The sequence below is a fragment of the Patagioenas fasciata genome, chromosome Z (genome assembly GCF_037038585.1).
Source record: "Patagioenas fasciata isolate bPatFas1 chromosome Z, bPatFas1.hap1, whole genome shotgun sequence".
Classification (NCBI taxonomy): Eukaryota; Metazoa; Chordata; class Aves; order Columbiformes; family Columbidae; genus Patagioenas; species Patagioenas fasciata.
Window position 1 is genome coordinate 16,404,778 of NC_092560.1, and position 15,830 is coordinate 16,420,607.

At 41.7% G+C, this 15,830-nt stretch overlaps 1 protein-coding gene across 1 annotated transcript in view; it reads right to left on the bottom strand.

Annotated features, from left to right (window-relative positions):
• Positions 1–1,643: 1,643 nt before the first annotated feature.
• Positions 1,644–15,830, bottom strand: part of DGKQ (diacylglycerol kinase theta) — a 100,876-nt gene continuing 86,689 nt past the window's right edge. Inside the window, exons 20-23 of the mRNA XM_065861102.2 lie at positions 14,177–14,323; positions 12,463–12,574; positions 10,523–10,675; positions 1,644–9,081 (exon numbers count right to left, since the gene is read on the bottom strand). Coding sequence (XP_065717174.1) covers positions 8,983–9,081; positions 10,523–10,675; positions 12,463–12,574; positions 14,177–14,323 — 511 coding nt within the window. The 3' untranslated portion in view covers positions 1,644–8,982. The remainder of the gene's footprint in view (positions 9,082–10,522; positions 10,676–12,462; positions 12,575–14,176; positions 14,324–15,830) is intronic.

Genomic DNA, 15,830 nt, shown 5'->3' on the forward strand with positions numbered 1-15,830 from the left:
GGAGGTCTGACCTCAAAGCAGTGCTCAAACCAGCAGCGGTGTGAGCAGCATCCCCAGAAATCCTGGGCTCACACCAGCCTCACAGGTGGACGGCACAGACTCAGGGCCACTGATCTAGCAGTGCTGCCAGCTCTTCCTGTGAGAATAGCAGAGCATTCGCAGCACAAATTGGCTGAGGGAAGCTCTGAAGGTGACAGAGCTTGTCTCTGCCCCATTTCCCAGTCTTGGGTGAGGTGCCATGTGCAGTTTTACTGGGTGTGTTTTCTGACACCCACCCTGACCCCACCCTTATTACAAGGGCCCCATATTAAGTTAGTAGGCAGCATTTGAAAAGACTTCACCACCCACAGAGATTTCCCAGGTCCTCCAGGTACATGTGTTTTATCCACTGGACAGCTTGGCTGGGTCCTGTAACTGGATATCTGAAATATCTGCTAGGTTGCAACGTGTGAAGGTTGAAAAGCAGCACATACAATGTGAAGAGCAGTTTGTTTTAGTGTGCCACAACACTACTAGGACCTGAAGAAAGAGTAAGCAGAAAACGCTACTTCATTTTCCCCAGTTAACACAGGGCAATTTTTCTTCCATTTTTAAGGCAAGCTAGTAAGCATAAAGCATGGTTAAATCACGAACACTTCAGAGCTGGGTGTTTTGTGGGTTGGTTGTTTTTTCTTGTGTTTTTTCCGCTCTACATGAAGGTAAGTATTTTGTTTGCTACTCCTCTTTTCCCAGAATAGTAGTCCTGAACTGAGGTTTTTCTATATATGTTTTAAAAATGTGGTTGTAGGTGTTCTAGAGCTGCTGATTTGCAGCTCAGCAAGGAACAATAAGGTTCACCCTGAGATACTAGGGCTAAAACAAGCCCTTTCCTGTTCTGCAATCAATTGTTGAACAGACTGGGGAGAAACCATCACTCCATGCCAGGGGAAGGGTTACTGCAGCAGGGGCATCCCAAGTGGAGGTGTCAAGGTGATGGATCCCATCAGCCATGAAGCAGGACAGGAGCAGGTGGGTCTTGACCTCCAGGGGAGGGTGGGCTGTCCACCCACAGCAGGGCAGTTTCCAGCTGGGTTCTGCTCCCTCGGCAGCCCTTCCTCTTGCCCCAGCTGACTCCCTCCAGGCCAGGGTCTCTGGCGTCTTGCCCTTGGGTTGTGCAGGCCACGTCCACCCAAGCCAAGTACAATGGGGCTACACATGGGCTTGTTCTTCACAGCCTGACAACACCAGGTCATGCGTTTGCTAAGGAGTACAAATAGAGCAAGCAATTGCAAAAAACCATATTGGAAAATCTGGATCATCACTGAAATAACTCACAAAACAAGAGTGCTTAACACACTATGGAGCTATCACAGAAAGATTTTACCAGTTAGAGTAGGTGCTACCATACAAATAAGGGTTCTAAAAGTGCTTGAATGTTGCAGGGGTCAAACTTACAGTGTGTAGGTGTCATCCTAGAAACTAAAACCTATGAAATAACACTGCTACAACACAGCCACCCTCTCACGAAGTGTGACCCCATCTCAAACAGCACGGCTACACAATACCTATAAAAGTAGTGCCTAGCTGAAACAAATTATGTTTCTCTCTGCAGAAGTGTATTTAATTTTTTTTTTTTTTTAAAGCATGACTACTCCACAAATATCCAGGGTAGAAGAGATGTTGTATTTTTCACAGACAAATTCTAGTTATAGAACTCTGGAACTTGTAAATAATACTTAGAATACAGAATGTCAAATAAGTGCAAAATGTACAATCAAATTAAACACAAAACACATATTGCAAAATATATACAGAATTGTTCTAAGAACATAACCGAAGGACAAACAGATGTTTAAATAATAAAAGTCCATCTTTTATAAATTATCTTTTTTTTAAACCAGTTAGTACACTAGGTATGTTACTTGTAGACAAGTTACCACAGCATAGTGATTTGCAAGGCAGACATTGAGAAACAAGTCACATTATTAGAAGCCTGTTTCTGAGACCAATCCACAAGTAAATGTGTGATAATTCATTACTGGTTTGAGGCACACAATGTGGAAACAGTTTTCAACCACTTCAATGCTCGTATTTAGGCTTTTATTCTGAGAATTATTAGGCAGATGCACAAACATTAGACAATAACTAAGCTGTTCAATGGTCAGCTTACCTTAGTTTGTTGGGCCAAGAGGATTTATTACCAATGTATTAGAACAGTCACAAGAAATGCTATAAGACATGTTAAAATATCTTGATATTAAATTCGGATTTCATAAAACTGCTTGATATTGGATGATTTAGATAACCAGAGGTGAAAAACACAGTTATTTAAGCAATAGTTAAGCAATAGTTTGAGAAGAGTTAAAATGTCACAGATGGCCCATAAGTAGGAGGGACATGGAAATTTATAGTGAATTACAAACTCTGTGATGCTTTGCATTCAAAGTGGAGTTGCTCCCTTCCAATAATCAGAATTTGCAGCTTCAAGGTATTGATTGCTATTATCTACACCATTGCTAATTAAACTATGCCAAGGATAACTTGCTTTTGGCATGTTCAGAAAGCTTGAGTTATACAGCTATTGCTATGCTACAGATCCCCAAAATTTTGCTTTAAAATAGCAGTGAAAGCTTTATAAGCACCTAAAATTACACAATAAATACTCAGTAATTCTTCAAGCACCTCTTGCTACCCAATTTGGCAAGATCAGCAGCACAAAGAAAGGGATGCCATGGCAAGGCAAGCTGTTAACTGCTTGACACAGGCACATTGATTTGCACCTTCCTTCCTTCAGAAAGCAGAAGGACTGACATGGGACTCACCCTGTGGACAGTGGATGGGACTGTAAGAGCCCATCAGTCACCAGACTTGGAACATTCCTGCACTCAAGCACAAGGGCAGGCTCTCTGCTCTTTAACTGACAGTAATTTGTATGAGGGAAAAATTCTGCCTTCTACACCAGATTCTGTATTAGAAGTTGCTGCCAGAGGTGTACTATGGGATACAATATACACGAAGCCACATCTTCTCGAATCAAAGTCATCTCTCAGATCACACCTGAGCTGTGCACAGTGACACGTTAAATGGGTGTGTTGCTAGGAGAGCTCAGAGGGATAACTACTATCAGTAGTAACAGTGCCCTATTAAAAAATACTTTGGTTTGGGATACGTCTTTAATATCTACACACATGTATTTCAAGACTTCAGACCAACTTTTTCACCAACACTGGTCTGCTTATAAAACATTCTCATAAATTACCTTCACAAAAAATAAAGTCAATCTTTCAGAAAACATGTTGAATACAACACTTGTATCAGTAGAAATTCTGTCCTATGAGATCATGGCAGAAAAATCATCGTCCACATTTAAATCTCTCCAAAGGGACATAACCCGGAATCTAAGCCAAAAGGCAGCTATTTCATTAATTGACATGGGAAGCAGAAACAATGCTTCCAAAACACAGAAAGAGTGCACTGTTTCGCCTGACATGTATGGGTTTACAATCAATAGTCACTGTCCTGTAAACACTGAAATTCCTGGTCTAATTGCAGATTAAGGTTAGTAATTTGCATTCATTTCACTGCATTCCATACATACAATGGCTACACTGTAAAAATAAAAATATAAACCAAAAAAAACCCACAAAACCCAAACCATTAAATAGCAAAAGGAACAAAGGCTTTGAGTTGGATCTCTCCTACAAGCCAAGTGTCAAATCAGTAAATGTTGACATTATAAATAAAACTTTAATATGACTTTTATGCATTATAAAATCAGTCTAATAAACCTAAATCTTAGCAGCCAATTTGTAATTGTTTAAAAATATATATGAACTTTCAGTCAGTCAGCTATAAATACATACTGCTATGGGAGGAAGATACCATCTCTCATTCCCAAGCAGACTTTCAAGAACACAGTACTAGAGATGGATGGAGATTAAGGAATGCTGCAGTCAGAGGAACTCCCTAAACAGTTGCATTCTACAAACTTGTTTTATCATTACCAGAAAGTGCATCTTTGTATCTGTAGAATCATCCCCATATTTACAAAAAAAGTACAAACACTGCAATTTTGCCACAATCTAAGCCTATCCAACCTGCATTTTATGTTAAGTGCAAGAAGTATATGAAGTGATACACATACTGGTGCATACAAGGTCAAAGCCTGAAAATGAGGCAACACTGTCACCATGAATCCAAGGTAGTTCAGCAGCTGCTAAGTCTTTGCTGCACAGCTGTTAAACGGCTGAAGTAGAGATTAATGAACAGTCTAAGCCCAATAGCCCCAGCAGTGTTTTAGAGCAGGATCTCCATTCCCCCACTCACCACACATATCCACCACCACATACTCTTGCCTTTGTTACCAGTTTCAGTAGAAAGGTGGGCTCAAAGGGCAGAAAGGCAGGAAAATGCGCCATTAGTATGAAGGTTGTTAAGAACAGGTACGAGTGCAGACTGAATACCTGTGCAGCTGAACATGTTGTGTGTTCGACATAAGTCTGTAAGTGTCACAACAGCTCATCTTACCTTCTCCTCCCACAAAATGATGCTGTATTTGATAATGACTGTGCCACAGAGTCATATGCACACGTAAATGCTTAGCAATTCCAAACAGCTGATATTCAAAACAAGTACATTATTTGCTTTTTAAAGAAATGCCATCTGTACAATACTTGGAAGAGGGTAACTGTGAAGATTAATGAACAGTTGTCTATAACAGTTCATTTAGTTTTGCTCCTTATTGAAGTCTTGCAGTGGACTATGCTACAGCTTCTAGTTTTTAAAATGCTACAATAGCCATTGTCATTGATTTTAGACACACAGACTTGACTAAAATCTAAAAAGAGAAAGAAGAGCTCAAACTGTACACGTGCAGAGACTGTACTCTAAACACAGTTGTGCTTTCGCTATATTGCCATCATGTCTTGTTGGAAAGCACATGTCCACTAGAAATACATACAAGCTCTGTGTCCTGTCCAAAACTGGTGAGACAAAGATCCAGAAGTGAGTGCTGTCAGGATGCTGTAACACAGCAAAACCTGTACAAGTAGGCACTGTGAAAGGCAACACAATATGGACTGTTTTTAAAGGTTGTGTGCATAGGTATGTATACACATACATGTGCACACACACATAAATAAACAAGAAGTTTTGGCAAAATAACTCTTTCAATCAATGCAATGAAAACATCAGCAATTTAAACTATACAAATCAAGTGTAAAAGCCATGGGGGAAGAAGCAGCAAATTTTCTGAAGTAGCACCTGTGTCTCAGGGATGAGCTTTTGAATTTCAGTTCTCCTAACTGAAGACAGAGGTAATGTGTTCACCCAGCCAAATGGATTTTAACCAACTGACCACCTTCTTGTGTCTGCAGTAGTGGGGTATGTGAAATGCACCACGATTTTCAGGACTCTTCTCTCCCCCATGCTGGCAAAGCCTCGTGGGACACTAGTGAAAGGTCAGGAGCACGTCTCAGCAGTGGAGCTGTGGGGATGCTGGCTGTGCTACCTGTGCCTGCCGTGGTTTGCAGGCAGGGTAAATGGGCAGGGCAGCAAGACAGATGATGAGGAGTGTGCTCAGGATAACAATGAGCCTGCGTTTCCTCCCTCTCTAGATTATGGTCCCTGTGTCCTGTGTCCCTGCTGTTGATTAACACCTGTCTAGACAGAAGGGAGCCTCTTCCCCTACACTTGTTATTGTATTAAAGCACTTGGCTGTGTGACCACTAGGTTCTCAGGCAGTGTTACTCAAAGACTCAGAGAATCATTTATCTGCCCACTATCATGTAAATTATACTGCATTGCTTTCTTAAATGTAAAGGCTAAGTCAAAATGTTTTGTCTTAACTGCAAAGAGTTATCTCCTCTCTTCGAGGAAGTCTTACATACTATGGAAGAAAATACTAAGCCTTCTCAGATACTATGTGTGATGAAAATGTCAGAAAAAAATAATATAGTACCAGAAATGGGAACACCTTACTAGAGGGGTTAAATGGTGAGTTCCTTCTTTTAAAAGCTTTACAGGAGCCTTCCTATCTCAACTGCCAAGGAACCTGTTTTCTCTTCAAAACACATTAAGAAGGACTTAATGAGAGAGACCTTAAATGCCAAGTGTGTTTTTCTTAAGATACATTTTCATGCCAGTGTGACACTCGTGTACCCAGACAACATGTGGGAGCTGGTTTCTGGAAACAAAAAGAAAAGGGAAAGAAAAAAGAAAACTCCAAGCCTCTCTGTCCTCCACCAGGATCCCCTCCAGCAGGCAAGAGGAGATCACACTCGTAGCTGTGTCACCGTGCTACCACAGCACTACCCTGAGGCTCCTGCAGGGTTCCAGGGATGGAAAATCCCCTTGGAACTATATGCCACAGTAAGGGGCCCTCTGATTAAAATACTGTGGCCTGGGAGTTTCTTATTATTTCAGATAACAGATATTGAGCAATAGGGAGAGACAGCCAAGCCATTATGAGCCAAGAACATGAAACACTGTCAGCTGCAGGCTGCAGGGTGATATATGTCTGGAAAAACAGTATGACAGGTTTATTTACTTGGGCTGTAGAAGACAGTCAGTCTTAAAGCTTACGCATGTTTTCTGTAACAAAAAGTCAAGTTTTGCTCTCCATTACTGAGTCAGCAATTAGAAAGTAGACCATGCATTCTTTCTGCTGCCCCGAGGACACAAAGCAGTTTCTCTGGCTTTCTGGACAATTACAAGCAGCAATCTATTTCAGATTTCCTCTCTAATTTGTGGGCTTCATCCTGAGGGGGCCCACCCTGAAATACAACACCTCACCCTTCCTACTTGTAATGCTGGTACCAGGATGCCAGAGGAGCTCCAGCTGATCCTTCATACTCAGGTTCTGAAACGGAGACAACCTTGCGTTTAATGATCAGGAGACGAGGATTTTAGCTCAGTACTATCCACACACTGTCTCCTTCATAGTATGAGTGTAGTTTGCAGGTTGAATAAACAGATAAGTTGTAGTTCACGTGGTGGTACCTGAAGAACGCCTCTAAAATTAAATAAACAATTTAAAAAAAATAATAACAGGCTTCATTGAAAACAGGAGTCAGTCCTCCAAATGCATCTCTACCAGAGCACTAGGAACTCACTGGAAAGCAGAACGCACAGGTAATGATGAGATATTGTTGAAGCTGGCACAGTGCTTAGAGTACAGACTGATCAACAAGAGCCAGCAAGAGCTGCCTCAGCACACAATTGGCTTCAACACAAAATGGCTTTTGTGTATTTCAAAGTTACACTGAAGTCCCCTGAAGCAGCTGGAGGTGTTTTTCTAGACACACTGGCAGGAGGAATGCTCCTAAAGCTGCCACTTGAGTGATGAATCCATGTCATACACAGCTGAATTCAATATTACTATGCAATAGTGGGCAAAGTAAGCCCAGTGGCTGCTAAGCAGGCTCTGGCCAACACAGCTTAAGCAGCTGCAGGCAGCAGATGCATACAAGTGGCAATACCAAGTGGCCCCCTGCACCACAGCTGGCTCAGGGGGCCTCTTGTGTGTGATGTTCATCTGAAGAGAAAGGTTCAGTCATTGGAGAACCACAGTGAGATCAGACCAAGCAGAGACATGAGTGAAGACCAACTATGGCCATGGGCAGCAGATGTAAAGTGTGACAGGACCAGCACATCTGCTCTAGTGCCTGGCAGGAAGCTGTAAGGGAAGTACCAGATCCCCACATCTTCAGCAGATGGGTGAGCACAGAGATGTGAAACTGGTCTCACGGGAGCTGACAGAGGAACAGCCTCTGCAGAGCACACACTCGTCCAAGTGAGAAAAGACAGTCACTGTGTCCCTGGGCGCACACCTGATACAAGCGCCCACCCAAGAGCTTGAGAAGGCTGATCAGGTAAGCGCGTTTTTGTGGCAGCTATCGCATTCCCAGTTATCTGAAGCCTACAGCATGTTACATGCACACTATAGGCTTCAACACCTCCTAAGGCTCCTCAGGGAAGATACACTGCACTTCAGTTCAGTTCTAACATATGACTGTGCTAATTTACTTTAAGTGAACACTAAATGGTACTTCTCTTACTGCAATTAGTGATTATTCTTTTAGTCTTTGAGCATGCTGTTAAATTACAACCCAACTGTGAAAAATTAATGAAAATTAAACTGCACAAGTTAAGAAGAAAAGGCTGGTGTCAAAGATAATGGTTTCAATGATAGAAAACAATCAGTGTAATGTAATACTGCCTCAGGTATTCTTGTTCCTTTTTTATGTTAGACTGGTAGCTGCTGAAATTCAAATTCCTTTTGAAATAGGCTTTTCCTGAATAATACAGGAGAAACTAAGCTGCAGTTGACAACTTGCTCTACAAGCTGTTTCCCCTTCATTCATACTGTCCAAATACTGTTGAAGTAAACTCTCTGAAATATTTTGACTCAGCTGTTCTAGCACTTTCTCTCTTCACAGTGCACAGGGCTCCTTTTATAGAAATAACCTCTCCTGTGTTTTCTGTTTTGCTCTTTACAGTAGTACTGTTTCAGTCATGCTATTTGGACCGATCTAAGGAGTTCTCAGCAGCTCATGTCTTTGCCTTTTTTTGGTTGGTAGGCTACTGTGAGCAGCAATTTTAAGGAAGACATTTTCACTTATGGAACAATGCACCAAAATTTATATATGGAATTATTTTCTTAAGAAAAAAAGCTGTGAGGAGGCGAAGAGTCTTTGTGAAAGTAGATGCACGAATCTCAGCATTTTGGAATCTCTGTTTGGCCTCAGTTTCTATATACATGAAAAAATGGAAAATGGCTTATGGAAAAGCAACCCAAAGTAAACATTTTGGAGGAGACAAGTGGTACATAATAGTTATTTGTAACAATGAGGCACTATCTTTGAAAAATGAAGTAGAACCCAGTACTATCAAAATGTAATGAAAGGCACACTCATAACCCTCTTCACCAGCTGTCTGCACTCGGTTTTACTGAACTATCTCGGTAGTGGGTGTGCTGCATCGCTGCTGAGCAGAGGTCTTCACTTATCGTCCTCCTTCAGAGACTGACACGCTATCCACTCTCATCTCTTTCAGGCTTCCAGTTTTTTTCTGCTTCTGCTTGGATTTTTTCAACATGTGGACCTACAATGGAATGTTTTAACAGAAAGTGAGTATTAAAGTATCTGTAGTCACCTATAAGCAGATCTAAGGCAACTAACTAATAAACAAGTAAAATGCTGGAGCTGCAACAGAAGAACTCAACTATCTGAAGCACCTACCCTTATAAAGCTACAGCTTTAACTGGTTTTTTTTTACATAAACATATATACACATGTATGTACGTGTATATAGATGTATAAGGATGTGTATGTGTGTGCATACATACTCATGTACAAGCATACACATAATATCCAGATAATGCTATTAGTCACTAACCTGATAGAAAGATAGAAATATTTGTCACTGGAAGGACAAGTTAGGTTTGTTCTGTCTTTTTCTTTTCCCACCTTTCTGTCAGGAAAAGAACAAAGTTTAACATATTCCAAAATTTCTGAGGTATGAGCCTCTTTTTCAACCATTTTTCCTCTGTAAGGGCCATTGTTCTGGGAGCCCTCCTGGTGGGGCTACATATTCTCCAACATTGCCTGTAGCAACAAATTTGTGTGAGTTAAGAAAACAACCTTAAGGTAGCAGACAAATGTGTAGACTGGTGCACACCAGCGTAAACTACTGCAAAATGGTTATTTCACAACTTCAGTGTGAACAAAGACGTTAAATTCTTACGTAGCCGATGTGGTTTTCCTTCTACATCTACACTGAGATACTGTAGTGGCAGAGCGCCCCCACTCGCCCTGGGGGGATGGCGTTGTCACCAGCCTGGCTGAGAGGTGAAGCCAGAGACAAAAGAAACTAAAGGAGCACCATTAGAAGGTAACAATGAGTGAGCAATCGCCCACGTTATTGTATAGCACGGGTTACAACCAATCACGTTGTTGTAAGGCGCATGGACAGGGCAGCTTTGCTATAAAGCCAGCCCGGTCCGACAATAAAGCGAACTCTGTGAACATCACATTGGTGTGTCAGGGTCTGTCTCGCATGGAAAAAGCAACAAGATACCAAGGGAAAACAGACACCATTTATTCCAAAGTATTTTCTCAGACTCTCCTCCTCCATTATTCAGTTTTCTCCTTTGCTGGTCTCTGACGGACCCTCACTCCTCTGGCACTGCCAGTAGACACTTCCTACCACCGCACACTGCAGTTCTGCCACCGCCCTCATAACCATGGTCTGCTCCAGGACAAGCAACACTGCCTGGAGGTCTCAATATAGGGGAAAAAATTAAGTCACTACGCTGAAGCTCAGGGACTGTTTGTTTTTAAATACAAGCCACATCTGAGCCACTGGAGAGGGCCCTCAAACCATGCTCTGTAGAAACTGCTGTGTGTTTATTCAACAGTTAACCACACTGTGCCAACCAGTTTCTTTAAAGTTAACCGTCAGAACATAACAAATAAGCAAGAAAATACCATAAGATCCACTGATGAACAAAGTCAACATGCTAAGACAAACCTACAGCCAGTACCTTTGGTCCTGCAGCAGAAATAATAATCTGGCCAGGGGCCTGAATCCAGGGCTCTCCATCAACTTGAACTGGAATTGGCTTTAGGAGTGTTACACGAAAATATGAGCCTTGGGCTATGCGGATTCCTGATCGAAAACCACCTTGGACTTGACCCTGTTAGGAAGTAAAAGCCAGAATATCAATCATCGCAACCAACAAGACGCACAAATATTAGCTGCACTTAAACTGAGAGAACAGAATTTTATCCTCACCTGGTGTTTTAAGTTTCAGGTAAAAAGAACCATTTAGGCATAATCTGGATAAGATGCCTTTACTGATGCAGCATTAATTATTTAAGTTAGTGCACGAAGAACTCAGATACCCCTGCACAGGCTGCTGGAAGCAAAACATCTTACACACAGAGGTAATTGGTTTGCTTGGGTTGGCCAGGGAGCATCCGCTCACAAAGGTCATTTGCTTTTACACTTCCCCCCTCCATAGCTTAGTAAACACATTTTTAAAACACCTAAATATACACACAGACTTCAGCACATGTGAAACTCAAAAAACTAAAGGCACTTTACTAAAAGGGAGAGTTTTCCCAAACTCAACTCCATCTGCATATATACATATGTATATATACTCAATAACATATATATCTACTCAACTACAACTAATGGCTGAGTGTTAACTGTACAAAGCAAAGCACAGTGAACTTTTCTGCTGCAGCATTCTCTTGGGGAATGCGTACAGACACCAAACATGGGAGTAAAAACCTTAACGTAAGATCACAAAACCAGAGCACAGGTTTGTTAACATTCATATTTCAAAGCAATGGGTACACTCCTTCTTGCTTCAAACTTCACAAATATTTTAAGGATCTCTATCAAACCACTTCTTCTAATGGAATGTTGTATATTTGTCTTCCTTAAAAAGATCTAATTACAAAACTGTAAATCTGCCAACACCAAAGGTCGAGCTGGACAAACAATTTGAAGCACTCACCTTCCATTTTTGGTGGTTGCATGGATTAGTTGTCTCTAGTAACCTGACCACATACACTTTTTCACATGCAGATTTCTTAAGATAGTGAAAGAAATATGAGGAAAAGACAAAAATAACCTACCATCCCACAGGACCACATTGCTAACAGCAGGCCATTGTAAAAATAGGTAATATGTAGAAGAACGAAAGTTGCAGAAATTGAGTCATAATATTCTTTGCAGAACTCGCATACCACCTGCTTCATGTAGCATTCAGATCAAAAGCAGCTAGCATCAGATTCTCAGAGACAGGTGTTGGAAAGCCTGTGGCAGGTAATTACAAAGCCACATGTCTAGAAGGAATCGTTGCTCTGGCCGTGATAAGGTATGACAAGATTTTTTGCAAATACACTAAGAGTGGGTGTTTTTGTAATGTTAAAACCTTGTTTTCATACCGTGAATTGTTTGGTTTTGACAACATGTTACCTGTTATGAGAAAGTGAGTGCATTCCTTTATATATATATATATATGTATTTAATATATATGTAAATGTGTGTTTCTGGCCTTGTTTCAAAGCCTACTTAAGACACTTAAGATACTTAAGACACTTAAGATACTTAAGCATTTCACCATGCACTTTTACCAAGTTCTTCACACTCTTATTACTTGTTCTGATCCAACCACAGGTCTCTTCCGTTTCCATTCCACCTGCTGCACTCTGACACCGAAGTACGGATACTGAGGGCACGCCAATAAACAGGCAATGAGAAGGCCCTGCAGTCCATGGACAGGCCTGCCAGCTGCAGTGGAACTCCCGACATCCCAACGTGTTGTTCACAGCCAGCCAGTGCTGGTCTGTAACCAATTCTGCGTGGCGCAACAAGTATCTGAATAATCAATGGTATATCCTTACCATAAATGCATACTTTTTAGGACTGCACAGTTGCAATGCTGTTTTTACTGGGACACCAGCTTACCATGTGAACCACACCAGTCACACCCACAACTTCCAGCAGGCCATCGTCGATGCGTGGCTTCTCAAAGCGGTTATCACTCTCAGACCCCCAGAGATCAGCTCCGGACCCCCAGCTGCGTAGAGAACACACCACGGTCACCACATACACACCCACCTGCCACAGGAACCCAGCGCTCCCTGCCCCGAGCCCTGCGAGTGGTGGCTGCTTCATCAGACTTTGAAAAGCTGGACACTCTGCTCCCCACCAGCTGGATGAGACAACACGGCTTTCCTGCAACGCAAAAGCCGGAAGGGCTTTCCTAAAATTGGGAAGACTTCTGAACATATATTTTAGGAGTGAAAACGGGAGTGAAATAAGTAGTTTCCATTTGAAAGAAAAAGAGTAGGTAAGAACAAAGTAATTCCAAAGAGTTTCAGTTTGCTGGTTACAGCTAAACTAACCCTTAGCATCCGAGACTGAAGAACCTGACATAGACCTTACTGGTCTTGACAACATTCATAGAAGCTACTGAAGAGAAACTAAAACTAACACAAGTATCAAGTTTTTATTCTTGTATGTGGCCAAACCCACTTGTAGTCGAGCAGGTATTCCTGCACTTCAGTCCCCTGAAACACTTCTGACAATTTAACACCGTGTTGCATCTTGTGCAGTACTGACCCTCCTTACTCAGATCACTTAATGTTTTAGTGTACTGACTGCTAGCACTAATCGTGATCTTTTTTCTCCACAGTTCTCATGTGCGGTGCATACTTGCGCGTATGTGCAAGTGCACATACGTGTGGGCACATGTAAATATATATTTGAATAAAAAGCTGAAACATTTTCAGACTAAACAGAAAGAGATAGGTACTTTGAGGTGAGGGTGTACTTGAAAAAAAGTAGAATGGCAGCACTAATTATCTGCCAGTTTTGTGCAAGCACAAAACCTGCCTCTACCAGCAGCCCACCAAAGGCAGCCAGATTTCCTGCAGATTTGCCTTCCTTTCTTCCACAGCAGTAACTCCAGTTCCCTGCAGCTGCCAGGGCAGCCACCACAACCCCACAAAAGGTGCCTGAACTGTGGGTTTTCCACAGCTACCCGGGGAGCATCACTGACTCCACACACACTGAACAGCTGGCACTGGGGCCTGGACAGCGTTTGACAGCGTAATCCTGGCTGTCCTTCACTGCAGGGGCTGCTTAGGCACCTGGTCTCTAGCGTGCCAGAAAGGGTGTGCAAGCTGATCATCCTTCTACAAGTCATGGTGAAATCCAGTGGACCATTCAAATAGCTTGGGCGAGGGGTAAAATGGTAGTGGATGGAAGCCACAGGCCTACAACCATGCCTAAAAAGCCATGTTTTACTGGAAGACTGCTCCAAAAGAAGTCTGAAGACCTTTGGTGACAAAATCATTCCAAATTACTGTTAGGACACAGAAGAAATAGCAAACGTATGGGGGTTTGCACAGGGAAAACAATATAGTGCCATCTTTATGTAGAGTGAGACCGCCACTTTAAAAGAATCAGAAAAACTATGTCAAAATGGTATGAATAGCTGGCTCCTGAGGCACCATGGCAAAGCCAGCAAGTCAGGCAATAATCAGAAATATCCAATAACAACCACCTATTTAGCGTTTTATCTAACTATTTAACATTTCGTGCTCAAGTACCAAGCAGCGTTTCCATTCATACAGCCAGACATGCATTCGCACAGGATCCTTCCTCTCCTTTTTACCTGGGTATATTAATGAAAATGAGTCCTTCTATACTTGGTAACTCCACCTCGTGCTGGTCCACTTGAAGCTTTATGTCTTTGTGAAGGTTTCTGGTATGACTTATCTTCTGCAGCCCAACTTTGACGTAAACTCCTTTGTTGTGAAACCTAAGAGCAGACAAACATCCTGTAACTAAAAGGTAAGGCACAGCACAGCACTTTCTCATACATACAGCAGTACCATCCTCTAGCAGGTATGCTAAAGAGGTTTTCCATTTAAACCCTCTCCAAATTCTTCTAGCTTTATGCAAAAACAAAGCGTAAGCCACAAACTGCTACTTCATATAACTTTTACTTTAAGGATGATCTGTGCTGTCAAGGCATGCAGAGATCTGTGAAATTTTACTACAGAAAAATCATTCCTTCTTAAAGCACTGCCTGAATACAATGCCTCTTCAAAAGGTACACTTCTGGGCTAAAATACAGGTTTTTGGTTTTTTAACTAAGGGCTAGAAGTCTTCATGAAACATTTTAAAATGTTTTGTCATGCCGTGCTAGAATAATTAAGGCATAACAACCTTTGCAAGTCTTTGCAATTGCTAATTCATTTGAAATACACTCAGCTGTAGAAACTTAAAACATGCTTAGTAATGTTAACCTGTGACAGAGCTCTAACATCTCTACTTTTAGAGTTTAAAAAGATGAGGAAGATTTTATGGCATCCCCAGAAATGTCAAAATATTTTAAGAATAGCATAAACACATGTGATTTAGACACTATTTTCTTCAGTAATGGAAACCTTTGGATACATGGCCTTCAGGGCAACCTTAAAATAAAAAGCATAAGTTTCCATTATTTGACCTGACTAGCACATGGATGTCATTGGAATCCAATTCTGCAAAATCTCTCAAGCATTATGTCTAAACTCTGTAGACGTTTAAGTGGGGAAGACAAGTTTAGCATGTGGGTTAGAGCCAGCTCTTCAGACAGACACTGCTCAGTGCTCTTAATTTACTACAATGGGAATGATTAGCCTTATATACTAACAGTTTTAAACAGCACCCGATTAAAGGTATCTGATGTAACACCAGTTAACATATGCTTAATGTATGCCTCTACTTCAGACAGTAAGATGTGTCTATGCTAAGACAGGTTTTGTCTGATTCGGATACAACTGAAAAATAACAGAATATTGGTAGGAAACACTTTAAATATCCCTGAGAAGTATAATTTTTGTTAAATGTAGAAGGAAGCAGGCAGAAACTGAAAGAACATGACACAGTGCCACAACTGTACACACGGTCCTGAATTACGTGACTTCTAAGAAGCACTGAGGGATCACACAAGTCCACCGGATCCAGAGAGATTGGGTACAGAACCCGTGATGTGCCACCAAGGGTAAATGGCAGAGATTTCACCCCACTGCTCCATTCTCACATACATATTCCGTTCCATTAATATATCTTACTAGGACATGGAGACCAAGTAAGAATGAACAAATCAATTTCTGTGACACTACCACGCCAGTTCCTACCCAGTGGTTTTGAAGGTGTCTGAAAGGTTTTATGAGTAAAATGGCCAGCCAAGCTTGGAAGGGTGATCTCTGTACATCCACCACTAGAGAGAATCACCACCCGTTTGTGCACATCTACGCGTGGGACGTGATTCGGGGTGA